The sequence below is a fragment of the Aethina tumida genome, chromosome 2, assembly GCF_024364675.1.
Source record: "Aethina tumida isolate Nest 87 chromosome 2, icAetTumi1.1, whole genome shotgun sequence".
In the NCBI taxonomy this organism is placed as follows: domain Eukaryota; kingdom Metazoa; phylum Arthropoda; class Insecta; order Coleoptera; family Nitidulidae; genus Aethina; species Aethina tumida.
In genome coordinates this window covers 26,970,307-26,987,581 of record NC_065436.1, presented here as the reverse complement: position 1 = coordinate 26,987,581, position 17,275 = coordinate 26,970,307, and the positions used below count along the sequence as shown (strand labels likewise).

The window sequence follows — 17,275 nt, the reverse complement described above, 5'->3', positions numbered from 1 at the left end:
GTATAAACTGCCAATGAAACAATCTGATATTAAAATATCGTTATTTTAAATAATTCGTTAATCATTATTACAAAATACTTTATGACTCTAAAAGTTATAGATTTTATATTTTTTAGTCCTTTACATTTAAAACTAAATTTATATAGTATAGTATTATTCATTAGTATAATTAACATAATATTTTGGTAACCACGAAATTTTTTCTTTTCATATAACAATTGTTAAATACGAAAAAAAATTAGACCATGTACAGATTTTGAGATACGGAATACATCAGTTATTTTAATTTTCTTCCTATTTCTTTTATATAATTTACGATTAAAATTCAAATCAAGGTTTTATTTACAACAATAGATTTAAAATACAAAATCTTTTGTAGTTCAAATTTTCGTGGAGAAAATGTCATGCAAGAAGTGTATTTTGAGAGACATACGACAGACCGTTTTTCTTTGTTAAATCAATTTTCTTAAAATACCTCATTGCTTAATTTTTTATTAAATTTCTCATCCTCTAGTATTTTTCGAATTAGTAGTCCAACAAATATTTCTTCTTTAAGCTTAGTTTAGGAAAAATTTAAGATATGCTAAATGCCTAAATCTAATTCTTTATCTATCTAAAGTTTTTCATCAATCAAAGCTTGATATGTAATGGAGGTAACAAAACTCTTTTGGGATCCACGAGGAGTATATTCTTCATGTTACCTCGACCCGGAATAAATTGATCTCACTGAGGCCATTCTTTTACATTGTAATGGATTTATGTTGTACTACTGTCCTCAGTACATAGAAAACAATAACTCAAAACTCATGTGTGTTAGAAAATTTATTTTGTATCAGTTTATCATTAACAACAAACAGTTCCAAAATTACTGTAATTATAATTGAGATGTCGTTAATTCCAGCCAATTGCACCCCGTCCAAATATAGTATGATTAAAATGATTATTGTTATAATTTTTTAATTATGTGAAGTGTACAAATCTAATAGGGAATGGAACATACGTAGACTGGATACAATTTTGCAAGCGAATGTCACAAATTCGTAGTCAAAGCATCCAGTAATTAAGCCAACAATAATAATGATGAATACAAAGGGTGAAATAATACAAATGTTAATAAACAAACCTTGGATACCCAAAATTGACGCAATAAACCAAGTCGCAAATCGTGAATCACCCAATGTTAATACAACATGCTTAAAGGGCGGAAATTCAAAGATAAATAAAGCAATTAATGCTGGAGATGTATTTCAAAAACATTTTTGCTGACTAAGAAAATGGAGCCGCTTTGTGGGAAAATTGGCTCATTCTCAAGAGCTCGTTGGTAAGAAAAATGATGTTAATTAAGCATAATTTAATTTTAAAGTCAAGTAGCAGAAACATAAATGAGAAGGCCATTAGTGCTTTTTTAAACTCAGGACAAACACATTAATTAAACATAATTTTAATATTTATTTTGGTTGGGGAGTAAGCCCCATTAAAAACCCCATTAAAACGATGAAAACACTGTTTATACTTAACATGAACTTTTGCACCACAAAAATGTAACAACACCGTAGTAGTTCTAAAACGAAAGATTGAGTTGACTCCCACGCCGATCACGATATACCTTCCTAATACATCTCGATTTAGAACAAATGTCTTAGGGAAGAAGCCAACCGAGAAATATATGTTTTTCCGAAACTGTTTCCTCCTCCAGACAGAATTGCAAGTTATCCATTTATTCAGTTTCCCCAAAGATACATTACAATTTATTTAGACATTTATGTTGTACTCCCTTAAGACGCATTATCATCCCGGCATCGTTTACGCAACCAACACGGAAAAATCCTCTCAATAAATGTGAATAAATTCGTCTGTCACTACATAAAATATTCGTTTAAAGCCTTTGATATGCCAAGTAATTTTTTTATATTAACATTAGTTGAGGTTTGAAGTCTTCTAGTTATGGAAATTATTCTGAGAATATGTAGCAGCAAGACTTTGAATAATTATTAATGGAATGGTCTATCGTATCAAACTCCAAATTAAACTTCATGTTCCGCATGAATTACTTGTTTTACTGTTTTCATTCCGTGCCAAGTACCCTATACCGAAAATCTATTATTCAACGGTGTTAACAATGGAAAACGGTCACCGGGCATCAAAGAGTCGCGTTTCTTTGATGCGACTTTCAACACTAAAATGCCTCGATTCCCGACTACCTACATTCGAACACTTTCCATATATATCGACTACATACTGGTAACAACACCATCATTTTGTATTCCTTTTGCTCACCCCATCCTTTTTTGTTATTGAGCTCTGCATCAGCAGCATTTCTAATCAGACTATCCTGTTTTTATTTATTGGGTTGTCAAGGAAGTTATTACTTTATAAGCATAAAAAATAAAAGTTTTATTAATCGACAACCAGAAACAAACTCAATTACACCTGTGGAGTAAAACTCCGGGGTTCTGGAAGTTGTCGAAATGTTTGAAAAAATGATAATCAGTTAGCGAAAGGTCTGGTGAGTACGGCAGATAAGACAAAATTTCGTGCCCCAGTTCGCTTAACTTCCGCAAGGTGGGACCTGTGGGCGAACATTGTTTGAAGAAGTATTTAGCCCTTTCTGTTGAGCAATGCCGGGTGCGTATCGTCGATTTATTGATGTCATCGGCGTAATTGTTTCACCAGGATTCAGAAAGCTGTGATGGATCACACCTGCGGCGGACCACCAAACAGTAACTATATCCTTCGTATCAACTTTCCATCACCACTCTCAATCTATTCAAGAATTCAGGGTGGCTGCTGTGCTCAACATTTTCGAGGCTCCACCATCCACTGTACGTCATTGGTGATTTCTGGGCCATCGCATCGTTAACGTCATAAGCAAATTCGGTCGTTTTTTGGCTTTGATTGGTATAGAACAAGAAAATTGTACGAATTTGAATATTCATCACTAAGAAACTAAATAACAAAAAATTCAAAAAACTTTCTAGACAATCTAATAATTCACAGAAACAGATGTTAAATGAAAGGTTCCTAGAAAACAATTTTCGTATCCTCCGTGATTTAGAATTTAAAGTTACTTTATTGAAGATATAATATATGATTATTGATTCCTTTCGAACTCAATTTGAATCCGTGTTCCTTTTAAGATTAACTGTGTCGCGTTTAAATGTAGGTTAAACATCGGGTAGCCGAAAAGACAAAAGTCCAAGACAATGTTCCCGGTTGTTTCTTTGTGCAGCGCATCTGAATGCAAGTGGAGCTCGACTCAAAAGTGAGATTAGCTCCGGGGAATTCACGACGAGTTGGGATTCGACTCATTCATATTTATGTCATTCTTTGCGGATCGACAGAAACGGATCATCTCTAGTTGTTTCTGGCGAACGCGGGATCTTATAAATAAACCAACAATAAAGCAAATTGCTAAGATTCCACTAAATCGTATTATTCGTGGAGAGACGTCGACATTTATGCGGCCGGCGGAAAAATATAATCCGACAGGTCGTAATCACACTCGGCAACGGCATTCCACTTAAGTACCATAGAATCCCGCTCCCTCCGCTCCCGCCGAAGGTAGAGGAGACGAGGTTTACATTAAGATGGGGGTGCGATCGATGCGATGGAGAACACATCAAACTTTCAATGTCGAATTAGGAAACATCGAAACACTTTTCGTTCCTCGGATCGCTAATTTTGGTAATCAGGATTGCGAGGAGAATTTTTTCCTTCGCATAAATAAGTTATAAGGGTAACGAGATAGAAATCTCGCATTAGCGGAATTTCAACATTCAATTAACTCTACGTTTTATCTGTCTTGTTTCGAGCCAAGCAAATTGAAACTTGTAGAAAAAAAAAATATATATTATTTAAGTAAATTTCTATAATAAATAATACATTAGCTAATTTGTGAATGGTATTTTTCTGATGCTTCTTCAGCAACAAAATTTCCCCCATAGGAACAGTGTCTTTGATCAATGAACCCATGTTTTTGACCGACATACGATAAATATTCATTGGTGGGGCTCGTTGAAAAATTGCGGGTGATACCCGGTTAGTATGATGCGATGTTATTAGGTCCCAGCAAGTTGCTTTCACAAACATGACACGATCATTTGACGAATAACAGTTCCAATAAGCTTCGGCATTTGAATAAAATATAATGCGAACGGATGGGGAGAGATCATGTAAAGGAGAATGGATAATGATCCGGCCAAGACAGGTCGACATATGTTACGGGATTTTCTGTATTGATGTTGGACATTTATGAATCTTTTATACCTAGAACTAGCGTTCATAAGTGGTAAAACAGCTCGTTGAAACAGATCAAGATTATGGACTGGACCAAATAGAATACGATGAAAATGAACGTAATATGGTTTTATTTATTTCCAAACTTAATATTTCTCTCTAAATAATAAACGAATATTTAGAAAAGTAAATTAATTAGTCCCATTATTTAATTTGTATTACATAAAAACAAAATTATTAAATATATCTCGGCAGAATATTTAAAAAATACGAAAATTATTTATATTAAATTTATATTAAAAATATATAAATAAGTCAACATGTAAAACTCCCCAGACATTTCTATAAATAAATGTCATTAATTTTTCACAAAATTTGATAAGTTGTGGTTACATTACTTAACATTAATTGACATACTATGAAAACATATTTAATATTTCTCTCCAAAGAATAAAGGAATATTTTGAAAAATAAATTAATTAAGTCCATTATTTATTTTGTGTTACTTAAAACTAAAATTATTAAATATATCTTTTGCCAGATTTTTTTTAATAATTTATAATTTTATATTAGACTTATAATCATAATATATAAAAATGTAAACACGTAAACTTTCAACATTTCTATAAATGAATTTAATTTTTTAATAAGTTTGATACGTTGTGGTTACATTGTTTCAAAACTGAACATAAACTTCTTTGATTTTACTAGTTTCTAAACTTAAACATTTACTACGAAAACTTTTAATATTTCCTTATATTTCTCTCTAAAGAATAAACGAATATTTTGAGAAATAAATTAATTAAGTCTATTATTTAATTTGTATTAGTTAAAAGTAAAATTATTAAATATATCTTTCACCAAACTTTTTTTAAAATAAAATTATTTATATTTTTATAAACACATAGAATTCATTTCTATAAATGAATTTAGTTTTACCAAATTTGATAGGTTTTTGTTGAGTAAATTAATTAAGTCCATTATTTAATTTGTGTTAATTAAAAGTAATATTAATTATATATTTCGACAGATATTTTAAAAAATCATAAAATTATTTTTATTTTTATATAAAATTTATATTCAAAATATATAAAAAAGTAAGCACGTGGAACTCTCTAGACATTTCTAAAAATGAATTTAATTTTTTACAAAATTTGAAAGGTTGTGGTTACATTGTTTCTGAACTGAACCTAAAACGTGAACTTTTTAGATTTTCACAGTTTCTAAACTTAAACATTTACTTTGAAATTAATATCTATTAATATTTATCTTTAAAGAATATACGAATATTTTGAGAAATAAATTAATTAGGCTCATTATTTAATTTGTATTAGTTAAAAGTTTAAATATGTTATATATTATCACAGATTCATAGATTTCGACACAAAAAAATTTTAAAATTGTATGTATAAAAAAAAATACATAAAAATGTGAACGTGTGGAATTCCCCAGGTATTTCTATAAATGAATTTGAGCTTGTTACAAAATTTCATAAGTTGTCATTAAAATGTTTCGAATCTTGAGTTAAAAATAACATTATAGTGATCAAAAATATTCTTAATAATATTTGTGTTACTACTTTTAAATATTTCCCAAAATGTATTTATTGTTTATTTTCAATTAATATTAAATCATAACTTAATATTTATTTCTTAATAATTATAATAATGATTACAAAAGGATATTAATTAAATTTTTTGTCTTTAATCTGATCTCATAACTAAATAAAGTAAAATGCACAGATTTAACACGGTGATTCATCTACGTAAAAATGAAAATAATGAAATTTAAAGTAAGATCGAAACGATTTTGGACGCGGTTCAAATAGTGACGAAACTAACATCTGTGAAAATACTTAAGGTATATAAATATTTTGATTGTATAAAACTGAAACAGTTTTCGACTGAATGTTTTGCATTCAACACGAACGAATTTTTTCACTTTCCATTAGAACTGTAAGTATTTTATCTTTATGTTGATACTTTTGTTGGAAAATATTTACATAAGCATCTGAATAATATTACTAGTTATTCATCAGAAAATTATAACGAAAAAACCGTTTTATTCCTCAATTTTCAGAGTTAAACAATAATCACGTAAAAATGGTGTACCGTTATCCGTTTTCTTATTATGGAAGCACAAGTTTAGAACGTCCCTTGCGCTACAATCGCGATAATTGGGACTACGATTACTATGCGGAGAAAAACTGGCCGGAATTTCGCTCGGCCAGAAACTACTACGTGCCCCGTAGTTACACGAACTACTTTTGGGGTCGGTATCCACGCGAATATTACTTGGACTCCGGATCTCTTTACGCCCACTTGAGTTACCTGAGAGTAAGATAATTGACTTCAATGTAACTTCCTTACGAATCAAAATGTCTGTGAACTATTTTGATTTGTGGGAAAATTACATTAAACATTTCATTTTTTTGTAATTTTTGGTTTTTTGTGTTTCAGTCAAGGGGTAGACTGTATGGAGCTATGTGGTATCCGTTTTGGTGAACGCGAAAATAAACGTGATAAATTGTATATATTTATGTAAATAACGTGTAAACTGTAAGTTATTTTTAATAAATAAACAAACGAAAATGCGAAGTACGGTTTTTCTGTTGTAATTTTCTAATATTTTCCAATATTTATAATATGATGTTTTTCAGTAAAACTTTTGGGAAAAGTCTGAAACATCATGGTTTATATTAATTTCCCCACCACTTATTATGGAAAATTCTGGATTGATCCCAACTATCCCTTTACCTATTCGACTTTTCGTCCATTGAATCGCTATAAAAACGTACAAAATGCGAATATTGTAGGCACTTATGAAAATAGTGCAATGCGACAATTTAGAGTAAGTCAAAAGTAAAAATAAATTAGTAATAATTTTAATTTGATAATTTTGTATTTTTTGTTTCTTCCAGTTGAGGAATCAACTTTATTGGACCGATAAACAACTTTGGTATTACTAAAATTTTATAAAATTCTGTAAATAGATATATTTTAATAAATAAAAATTAATTAAAAAATAACGATTTTATTAAATAGTTAAATATTACTTTCCAGCATCTCTAAAAATTATATCTAGAGTTCAGTTGTTTTAATGAACTTTTAGTCAAACATTCTACCCTGTATGATGGTCCTCACTACGGTTGTAATATATATCACTTTGACTTCTGGTCTGTCCAAAGTTTGGCTTATGCAACTTTTCAACCATTAAATCGGTAAAAAATGAAAAAAATGTGTATATTATAGACACCGATCGAAAAACGTTTACTCCATCTGAATTATGAGAGAGACATCATTCACCATAGAGACGTCTTCAGTTTGCTCCATAGTGGAGACTTTTACTATCTCTAAGATTCGAAATTTTAGAGTAAGTTAAAAGTAAAAATGAATTATTAGGTATTTTTATTAGACAATTTTCTATTTTTTATTTGTTCCAGTTGAGAAATAAATTCTCATCAAGTAAATCGAAAATTCAGTGTCAAAATTAAGAAACACAATTAGTAGGTATTTTAATTTCATAATTTTATACTATTTGTTTCTTCTGGTATGGAAATTAACTCTATTGGACGATAAACAACTTCGGTATTACTAAAATTTTATAAAATTCTATATATGTAGATAAATATTTTAATAAATAAATCATGTGTTAAAAATTGATAATTTTATTAATTAGTTAAATATTTTATACCTAACATCTATAAAGATTATGTCTTAAACGCAATTGTCTTAATGAACTTTTCGTCGGTTTGTCGTTATAAAATAATCGTTCTACTCTGTACATAGGTCCCAGTTGGGGTTGCAATACAATTTCGGTTGTTCTTGGTTCCACCAATTTTTGCATGCGATTCGGATGGAAGAATTTCCCTTTTAATAAATATTTTGTTCTGGGATAGAAATTTGGTGTCAGACCATAACTTGGTGTGGGCCACAAAATCAACGTCATTTTGTAAAAAGGAATGTCTGCAAACAATAGAAAGTTGTCAACTTTGAAAACACTGTTTATTTACTATTTATACTTACATCACCGAAGAGTCGATTGGCAAAATGTTCAATTGAAACTGAATCCAGTTTACTTTATTTTCTACTTTTAAACGTTTACTTTTGGCAGTTTGCCTAATTTCCTATCATTGTTGATATTATTTGTATTTTGGCGTATTTTTGCATATTTTCATTGAAGAAAGTTGGTCGTAAACACTCAAATTGGGTAATTGTAACATTGAATTATTATTTATAAATTTTGTTGACCTAAATTCTATTTTTAATTCGCCCAGTTTTAATTATAAATCGGAATTTCTCGTTTAATATTTTTTATTGAAGTGAATTCCATTTCGCTTCTACAAAAAGTTTGAAATTAAACTGGTAAATATCTAGATTCTCAAGTAAATCATTGTATAAAAGTCGATCTTTAAAAGAAAATCCTTAATTACAGGAAGAATAATACCTTGGACGTTTTCGTGCAGTTAAGGGAGAAAATTGTCTTTAAAACTAAACACAGTTTAACTTACAATATAAATCAGCAAAGCAATTACAATTCGAAAGAGTTACTACTGGACATTTTGTGGAAAATCTCTGGGAAAACCGCACGGAAAAATACACGAAACACCGTAAATTTGCATTATATGTGGCTTAGGAAATATTAAGTGCGACCAACATACCAGTGGGCCTCTATCTGCATATTTCACGGGCCAATTTAAAAGGACATTAAACAGTGAAGTAAAGTAATCATATAATCTTTTATAAATTGCCTCCTGCAGTCAGCTGCTGCACGAAGTAATGTTCTTTTAAATATATAGTTCCGACCATAAAATATTTAATATATTAGTGCCGGTGAGAAATAATAATTTAATAAGGCGGGACCCGAATAAAATTTACTTTCTTTGTCTCGTAGGTGAAATGGGAGGCTTAATTATGCCCGTTATTTTTCATTTCGTGGTATTAATTATTGTCGGCGACAGTGTGTATTCGAAACAATGCTGAGGCATGTGAAAAATGTATTCTTGGGCGAGTGAAGAATGGTTTGAGGTTGATGTTTTTGCGCATAAACCGTCGTGATAATCTGCTAAAAAGGTTTCGCAACACGACGGAAATTTCATTAGGACGCCAAGTAAAGTATTATCTAATGTAAAGAGGATGGGATAGGACAAATGACACTGCATATAAATATTAGATGGTAGTTGAAACGTTCATTAACATGCTAACTAGTGCTCAACTTTGTTGCGAAGTTGCCGTTCGGGACACAAGACCGTAACATCGGACCGAATAAATATGTTTGCATATACATGTGAAAAGTGTTCCGCAGAAAATTACAGCGGCAACACTAATGGCGATTAAGGCTGTGCGAAACTGTATCTGCAACGAAATTTCATTAAACACACTAACTTTCAAAGGCGACATTCAATATTTATACCGTCTGCATTTCGATTAACATTAAATTATCGTTCAAAATTTGTTTTGCTGTAACCCTTTTAATGCAGACTTTTAATTGATTTTAATTGAAAATCTATTGAATCACAATTATAAAACGAAAATATCTCATTACAAAATCATTATTAAACATATAGTAATGGTCATTATTAGAGCTACTTTGTAAAATGTTAAATATTTTAGTTATAACTATTTTATTTAATGTGAACTATTAGAATATTCTTAATTTACTATTTTTATACTGTATTATATTTATATTCTTATTCTATGTATTCTTTTGAATTGAACTGGACATAAATATAAATTAATCACAATGAATATCATCAATATTTAAAATGTAAACATTTCGCTTAGTTGAGATAAACATGTATAATCTTGTATGATTATATACACATTACAGTACATTTTAATGTTACAAAAAACTTATGTAACATTAACCTGAAGCCGCTAAACATCTTCTCACACCTTTTAAATTAATTTCAGCAAGGCTGAATCCTTCAGGTTGGCTTTAATCCCAGTTGACGATAAAATTGTGTTGTTTCTTGGCATTTGAATTATCCAATTATCGATTTTCTTCCAAGTTTTTTGAACTTACTATAGTCGTAAATTTTTAGCCATTTCTTCTTGTTTCTCTTGGTCTTGATAACACTGAATTATAAATTTTTTTTACAATTTCACTTCGACCAATGCTGGTAAATAACATATTTAAATTCACAAAGAAAGTCCATATAGTAAAAAGTTATAATTTTGTACATTGAAAAATAAAAAAACAATACAATTTTTTAAAGTATATTGTAATAAGTTGTTATAATTTTAACCACCACTGTATATTATTCACAAATTTATAAAGTAGCGAGAATTACTAATTAATTTTGACAATAATTAAACAACACATGCAAGACATGTGGAAGTCGATGAATGTTAATAAGATAATTAGTGAATCCGTCTTTTCATCGTCAAGAAGCAACTTTTAATCGTATTAGCAAAGTAATAAGCACATAAAGTGCATTAGTTAACAAAGGGAGGCCGACGATACATTTCCATTTCCCGTGGAAAACACACAACAATTTGTAGAATGCATCTTGGTGTGGCAGCATCCGACAGTGATAATAATGCAACAATGGCCGGGACTAAATATGAGCGCGGGCGGGTGCATTTATGCAAACAGGAAACTGAGTTATGTAATTGTTTTCGTAAATAACCAGCTCGGACAATGAAGTAGTGTGCTTTAATTCAAATTGCTTTGTTTGCAAAAATTAAGGGCTGATTTATGGTGGAGCGACGCGGCCGACGGTCCCGCTCTGCGGCCGTCTTAATTAACGCTGTTCAAATTGTAATGCAAAATGGATCACACGAATAACGAATGTGAGGCTGCAATTAAAAAAAAACTATTGTAATTTTATTAAAGAAACACACTATTATTTATTATATTTATTTATTCAATATTTAAAAATTTGATTTCCTTGTCTAAAACTAATATAAATATTAGATTTTCCATAAATTATACATAAAGTGTTATATAATTAGAAGCAATTAATAGTAAATATAATTTAAATCAAATTATAATAAAAAGCTGTATCAACTAAATCATTTAATATTTGTAAAATTAATTTAGAATTAGTATTTTTTTTTTAATTAATAATCTAAATTTTTTGAGAAATTTAGAATGTTTATTAAAATCTAAATCTAAAAATATAAACTCAGTGCAACAGTGTTTTCAAAAAATATTAAAACGAATTGTTATGGAGTTTTTAAACACCAAAATTAGTTGCTTTTGAGTTTAATAATCGACTAGACTACCTCGGAAAATTTTTTGGTCGGATTTGTAATATGCATAAAAAATTAGCTTACAAATTTACTTACAAAAAACCGATATAAATTAAACTAAACATTATATTTTTTTAGTAATAAATTTTGAGAGACTTTTTAATATACTTAAATTACTCTCTATGTATCAATTTTATTTGCTTTCATTACAGTTACATTTTTCAAGTATCAATTTATGAGAAAATTTATCTATTATATATAATAATACTCAATTTATTGCATTTTTAAACACCAAAACTAAATTTTTCAAATTCCAATAACCAGTCAGATAGATTGAGGTGACCCGGAATATTATACTTATTTGTACATTAATTTTATGTTCGTCCTTTATATTTATTTAGAAAAAAATTGATAAAAATTGTCAGAGTAATTTATTAAATTGTGACATGCTTGAAGGAAATTGTTAGGGAAAAATTAAGAATTTATTCTATAAAATTATACTCGATACAACCGTATTTTTAAAGAATATTAAGACAAATCGTTATTGAATTTTTAAACACCAAAACTAAATACCTCAAGCTTCAATAACTAGATAGATTAAGATGGTCCTAAATATTTGTTTATTAATCGTATTTTCGTTCATTATACATATATACAAATTTATTTAATTGTGAAATGTTTAAAGGAAATTGTTAGTGAAAAATAAAGAATTAGTAATTTTTAGCAATAAATTTTGAGAATATTTATTCTAAATCAAAATTTAAACATTTACAACAATGATTCAAATTTCAATTTCGGATATATTAAGATGTCCTAAACATTTTTATTTAATAATTTTTAATTAATATTAATTAATATAAAGAATTAGCCTAGGATATGTCTTTATGGACTGTATAATATTGATTTTTAATTATTTTAGCAGTTTTAAAAATACGCAAATTTAAAACAGAATAGTATAAAACTAATTGCAATTTAAATAAAAATTAATCAAATCAAATTATTAAAGATGCGGTTTTATACTTTAACGACAATCAATAGCCATAAAATTGAAATCATTTAGCCAAGAAATTATCAAACTGGAAGTTTTGAAGCGTAATGCTCAACTTTAGAGTCCCATAAAAATGATATTTTTATCATTATATTTTAAAGATCTCAAATATCATTCTAAAATTTTTATGGATAAATGGCTGAGGAAAATTCTCATATATTCCATTAAAATTGGAGTGATTCTTTTGTAGTTAATATTCATTACCTATTATTAAAATGGTTCATGAAACGACTCCACATTTACAAGGACCTAAGAAACGTATATAAAACGACTTTATCTTCAATATGGCTTTCGGTGAAAATAACTTTAGAAGTGTTTTTATGGTACATTTTTAAGGTTTTATTCGCATAATACGAACAATTTTATTTTATTAAAGTATGAGTTTAACTTATTTAAGTAAAATACTCAACACAAAAAGCATTACATTTTAAAATTTAAGAGTAACTCCCTTAGCGTGTGTGACATTTGTGGCGAATGCGCCAATTTGAATTATGAATGTCGACGAATTAAATTAATTTAAGAGGTAATCGACAAAGTTTTTGCCACCTATTATCGGCGAAACGTCTAGACCGGAGAATTATTTTTGGTGTCGAGACATTAAGAAGTGTACGATGTAGGCGAAACGAACAAATTGCTTAGATTCAAGTAGATGACCGTACATTAATAAAAAAGATACAAGTCAGCAAAAAATCAGTCACCGTCACACGTCATTCCACCTCTGATGAACCGACCCATTAGCAGGGTATTTCGCCTGCGCCCCAGTTGATTTATTAGTTATTCGATGGAGCAACGTTTTACATCATTTTTTTTTTCACTGAATACGTCTGATTTTTAAAGAATTCGACCCGGTAAACATTTGAACAAATGCAATTTTCCTCGCTTGCCGTGGCATCTCCACGTCACAGTCGAATTTGAATTACAAAAGAAATGCAAGGGCACGGGGATGTAAAAGCAACAAGTAAGATTTGCAGGCCTTATTAGACATGGAAATGGCAATGGAATGGCGGGAGCATCAATCATTAGGCCGTTCGCCCGGTTTGTTTGCACTCTTAGTTTCTAGTTCATGGAAATGTTGACGGACACATGAATGGGATGGAGATTTGTTTACTATCAGACCGTATAATGAAATTACCAACTTTTATCCGGTTTGAGGGGCAAAATGTGTGTTTAGTGCGAAGTCACGCTGTCTTTTTCGTGTTTTTGTTGTTTAAACTTATCAGACGATAAAAACGGATTGTGTTTTATGCTGATGCACATGAAGAAATGCACATTTATGGTGGCGTTTATGTGACCAGACGCGGAACGGAGGGCCCGTTACAAAGGGAAATGCATTGTAAATGGGTGTTATCTTTTACGATATTACAGGTTCTGCTTTCCTTAATGCGGCACCGTGTACAAATATAAAAAACATGCAGTACACAAACAATATAAGCGTACATTACTGAAAACAAAACTAGTCCATCTCTGTTAGTTTTATGGCAAGTGCCACTGAAATAGTGTCCTTAGTTTTAGTTCTCTCTCCTTATATTTCGAGAAATCGACTTAAACAATTGTCTTTTTATTTTCTTTTCAGAGAGTCGAACATTGGAACTGCACTCGCCGGACGCGGTGCACAGTTGTGTGCTGCGAGCTGTCGATCCCGCGGAGGCTGTCACATGGTTCAACACTCTACACTCCGCCCTAGCCGTCCTCAACACCGCCGCCCTCCACGAAGCCTCCAGGGCCATCCCCGATTTACGACACATTGGATGGCTTCTGCGGCGACCTCGAATCGAAGTAAAAATCAATTCGTATCTACTCTTTACATTTGATCTAAAAATAATAAAATCATAAAATATTTTCAATAAATTTGTTCATTCACTTTAAAAATAAAATTAATCAGTTATTATTTTCTCCAAAAGTTTCTATTTTTATTTGCCATTCAGAAACAAATTTATTAGGTTGAATGTTTTGAGGTTATTGACATGAAATTTCATAGATAAAATCTCATAAATATAATATAATCATTTTTATATAAATAGCTTTCCCTATTTTTAGTTTATAAGCCATTCTTTACTTAGTTCTATTTCATTTTCTCAATTATAATGATTATATATTCGATTAAGTTATTTTACTCTGTTCATTTTAACACATAAGACTTATTTTTAATTTATCATATTGAATTTTTTCTCTTAAACTTTAATATCATATATGGTAAAGATATATATTTTCATTGCTTCTAATTCAAGTAGACTTTTTCTCAATCATTTTTTTTTTAATTATTTGTTACTACAACAAAAAATTATATCATTCATGAGTAAGATTATCTTATAAATTTTGAAAGCATTCGTATTGATTTTCATAGGTAAAATCACAAAGATCATACAGTTCCGAGTCGTTTACTTTTTAATAAATTTGTTCATCTACAAATCTAAAAATAAAATTAATTATTTGCGACTACAATTAAAAATTGTCCTTCAATTTATTATTTATAAGTATAATAAGTTTTTAAAATAAAATCTCAGAAATATTATATTATCATTTTTATATAAGTAGAACTTATCTAACATTTTCCACAATTTTTTATAATAAACCATTACTTATGTTTCATTTTTCAGATATATTATTTAAGTTGGTTTTGATGATTTAAGACGGTAATATGACAATCAACGTCTCAGCCACTCATAATGATAATTAGTTATAATCGTTAATTTCAAAATATTTTTTCTTATTATATTCTCATAAAATAAAAACTTTAAAATGAACAAAATTAATTTTCCCCATTAAAACACAAACATTCGTTAAGCCGGGGAGGCATAGAGGGGGGAAACTCCTTTTCAAAGTGGAAAATAAAAGTGCAACAATCAGTCGTACGGTTGTAAATAACCGCACAAAACGCTAAAAAATTGATTTTTCTCATAAATATGCATGATGACATACAAATTGACGTTTACGATCTGCATGTTTCACCTGCGGTTTAAAGTTTCATGTTATGCCGTAGTACACGGACTTCCGTACGCTCGGAAATTTATATATTTTGCCACCACTCATAAATAATCGTTTTGATGGCGGTTTATTTATTTATATGCGCATTATCAAATTTCATGGACGGTGATTTATAAAGGCATACATTTAATTATTATAACTGAACGGTATTTAATTAACGATTTTACAGGTAAATAACAAAAACACTTACTGCAAAAATATGAAAATTTTCTTTTAAATATAGTTGTGATAAATATTTTAATTTATGGTTAACCAAGATCACATAGATAATGAGAATGATGAGAAAAAAAACGAATAATTAAATTTATTGAAATTGAAATTTTGTAAAGTTTATGTTTTCTGTCGGACCTTCTTGTAAGGCAAATCTACAATAATCCACCATCATTTGATCGTCCCTCAAACTTTGACATATTTTTTCTATTTCATCTGTTGGTGACCTTCCACCTTGTTTATCGTTTTCAACAACTTTCTAGGAAGAAAACTAAATATCTAAAAAAATAATGAATCTTAATTGACTTATTTGAATATGGAATCAATGGGTGAAACATTGTGTAAAAAGCTTCAACTTAAAAAGTTATACCTTATAAAGTTATACCATTATCTCCTATCTTAATTATCTATTTTGAACCTAGAAATCGAAATTGAAATTTTGATATGAGCATCTCTTTGAAGCAGTTAGTGAAACATTGTGATTTCAACTTGTGTTTTCTATTGGTCGAATCTTCTTGTATGGGTTCAATAGGTGAACCATTGTCAAAAAAGCTTCGACTTGAAATTGATTGATCGGATCTCCTTGTATAAGAAATCAATTGGTTAACCATTATTGACTCGTCCCTTAAGCTTTAATAGCTTCTTTTGACCATTCATATATTCTAGGAAGAAAACTATTATAAATAACGAAAATAATAATGCATATTAATTGACCTTCAATCAATATGAATCAATGAATATAAAAAGTAAAATATCTTTTTAGAAAACATGTAAAAGTAAATTTTAGACGATAATTTAACAGTCTCAATTTTTTGAGACATTTGTAGAGTCTTGAAATATTATTCTATAAGGAGATCATAGAGTTTTTTGAGAAAACATTAGTTTTCCATATACCAGATTTTTTAAAAATCCAAAAAATTATGTAATTCTATAAAATTGCAAAAAAACAAAACCAAAAAATACTTAAATATATCAAATATTAAAGAAGTTACAGTAGGCTGTTTTAAACAAAATGATTAAATAAAAAATATATATATTTTTTATTTCAAAAGTTGAAATTTGTAAACCAATGCAAGTAACATAGTAAGCAGAAAGTTTTCTAAACATGAAATATTCTGATGACTGTAAACTCCAACTAAAACCGGGCTTTCCGGTCCACAATGGAAACTTTTGGCAACAAAAGCACAATGGACAAATCACACCGAGCGGTTCAGATGTGCGTTAAACACACATAACTCGTAATTGCACACACACATAGCCACTGATCCAAAGGAAGTATGTACGAAACACATGCGGCCCCGCGTTTATGTACTAATCAGAACCGAACAACTGTTACCCGTATGTAACGCCATAATTGCATTGTTCCAAAACAACATATCAGCCGGGAAAGACACGGACCAACAAATGTCTATGCGACTTTGTGTTGCTGTTTAACCAGTCGATCTCAACTCCCGGTTTAATTACCTAGCGTCTGTGCACTTGCCAGATTAACGGCCCCCACATTGTCCAGACGAATGTTTCCGTTTAATCGCACCGCTGTATTACATGTCATTACCTGGGTCATTCAAATATTTCCACAATGTACTGCGACTCCTTCATT

The 17,275-nt window shown here is 29.7% G+C and overlaps 1 protein-coding gene and 1 long non-coding RNA gene across 2 annotated transcripts in view; one reads left to right on the top strand and one right to left on the bottom strand.

The window, feature by feature from the left end:
* Positions 1-17,275, top strand: part of LOC109595349 (beta-1-syntrophin) — a 191,116-nt gene that overhangs the window by 163,357 nt on the left and 10,484 nt on the right. Inside the window, exon 3 of the mRNA XM_020010689.2 lies at positions 14,054-14,256. Within this exon, the coding sequence (XP_019866248.2) occupies positions 14,054-14,256 (203 nt within the window). The remainder of the gene's footprint in view (positions 1-14,053; positions 14,257-17,275) is intronic.
* On the bottom strand, positions 7,888-8,346 carry LOC126264688 (uncharacterized). The gene is made up of 2 exons (XR_007547353.1): positions 8,262-8,346; positions 7,888-8,201 (listed from the first exon to the last, which is right to left on the bottom strand). It is a non-coding gene; the product is annotated as an uncharacterized LOC126264688 (long non-coding RNA).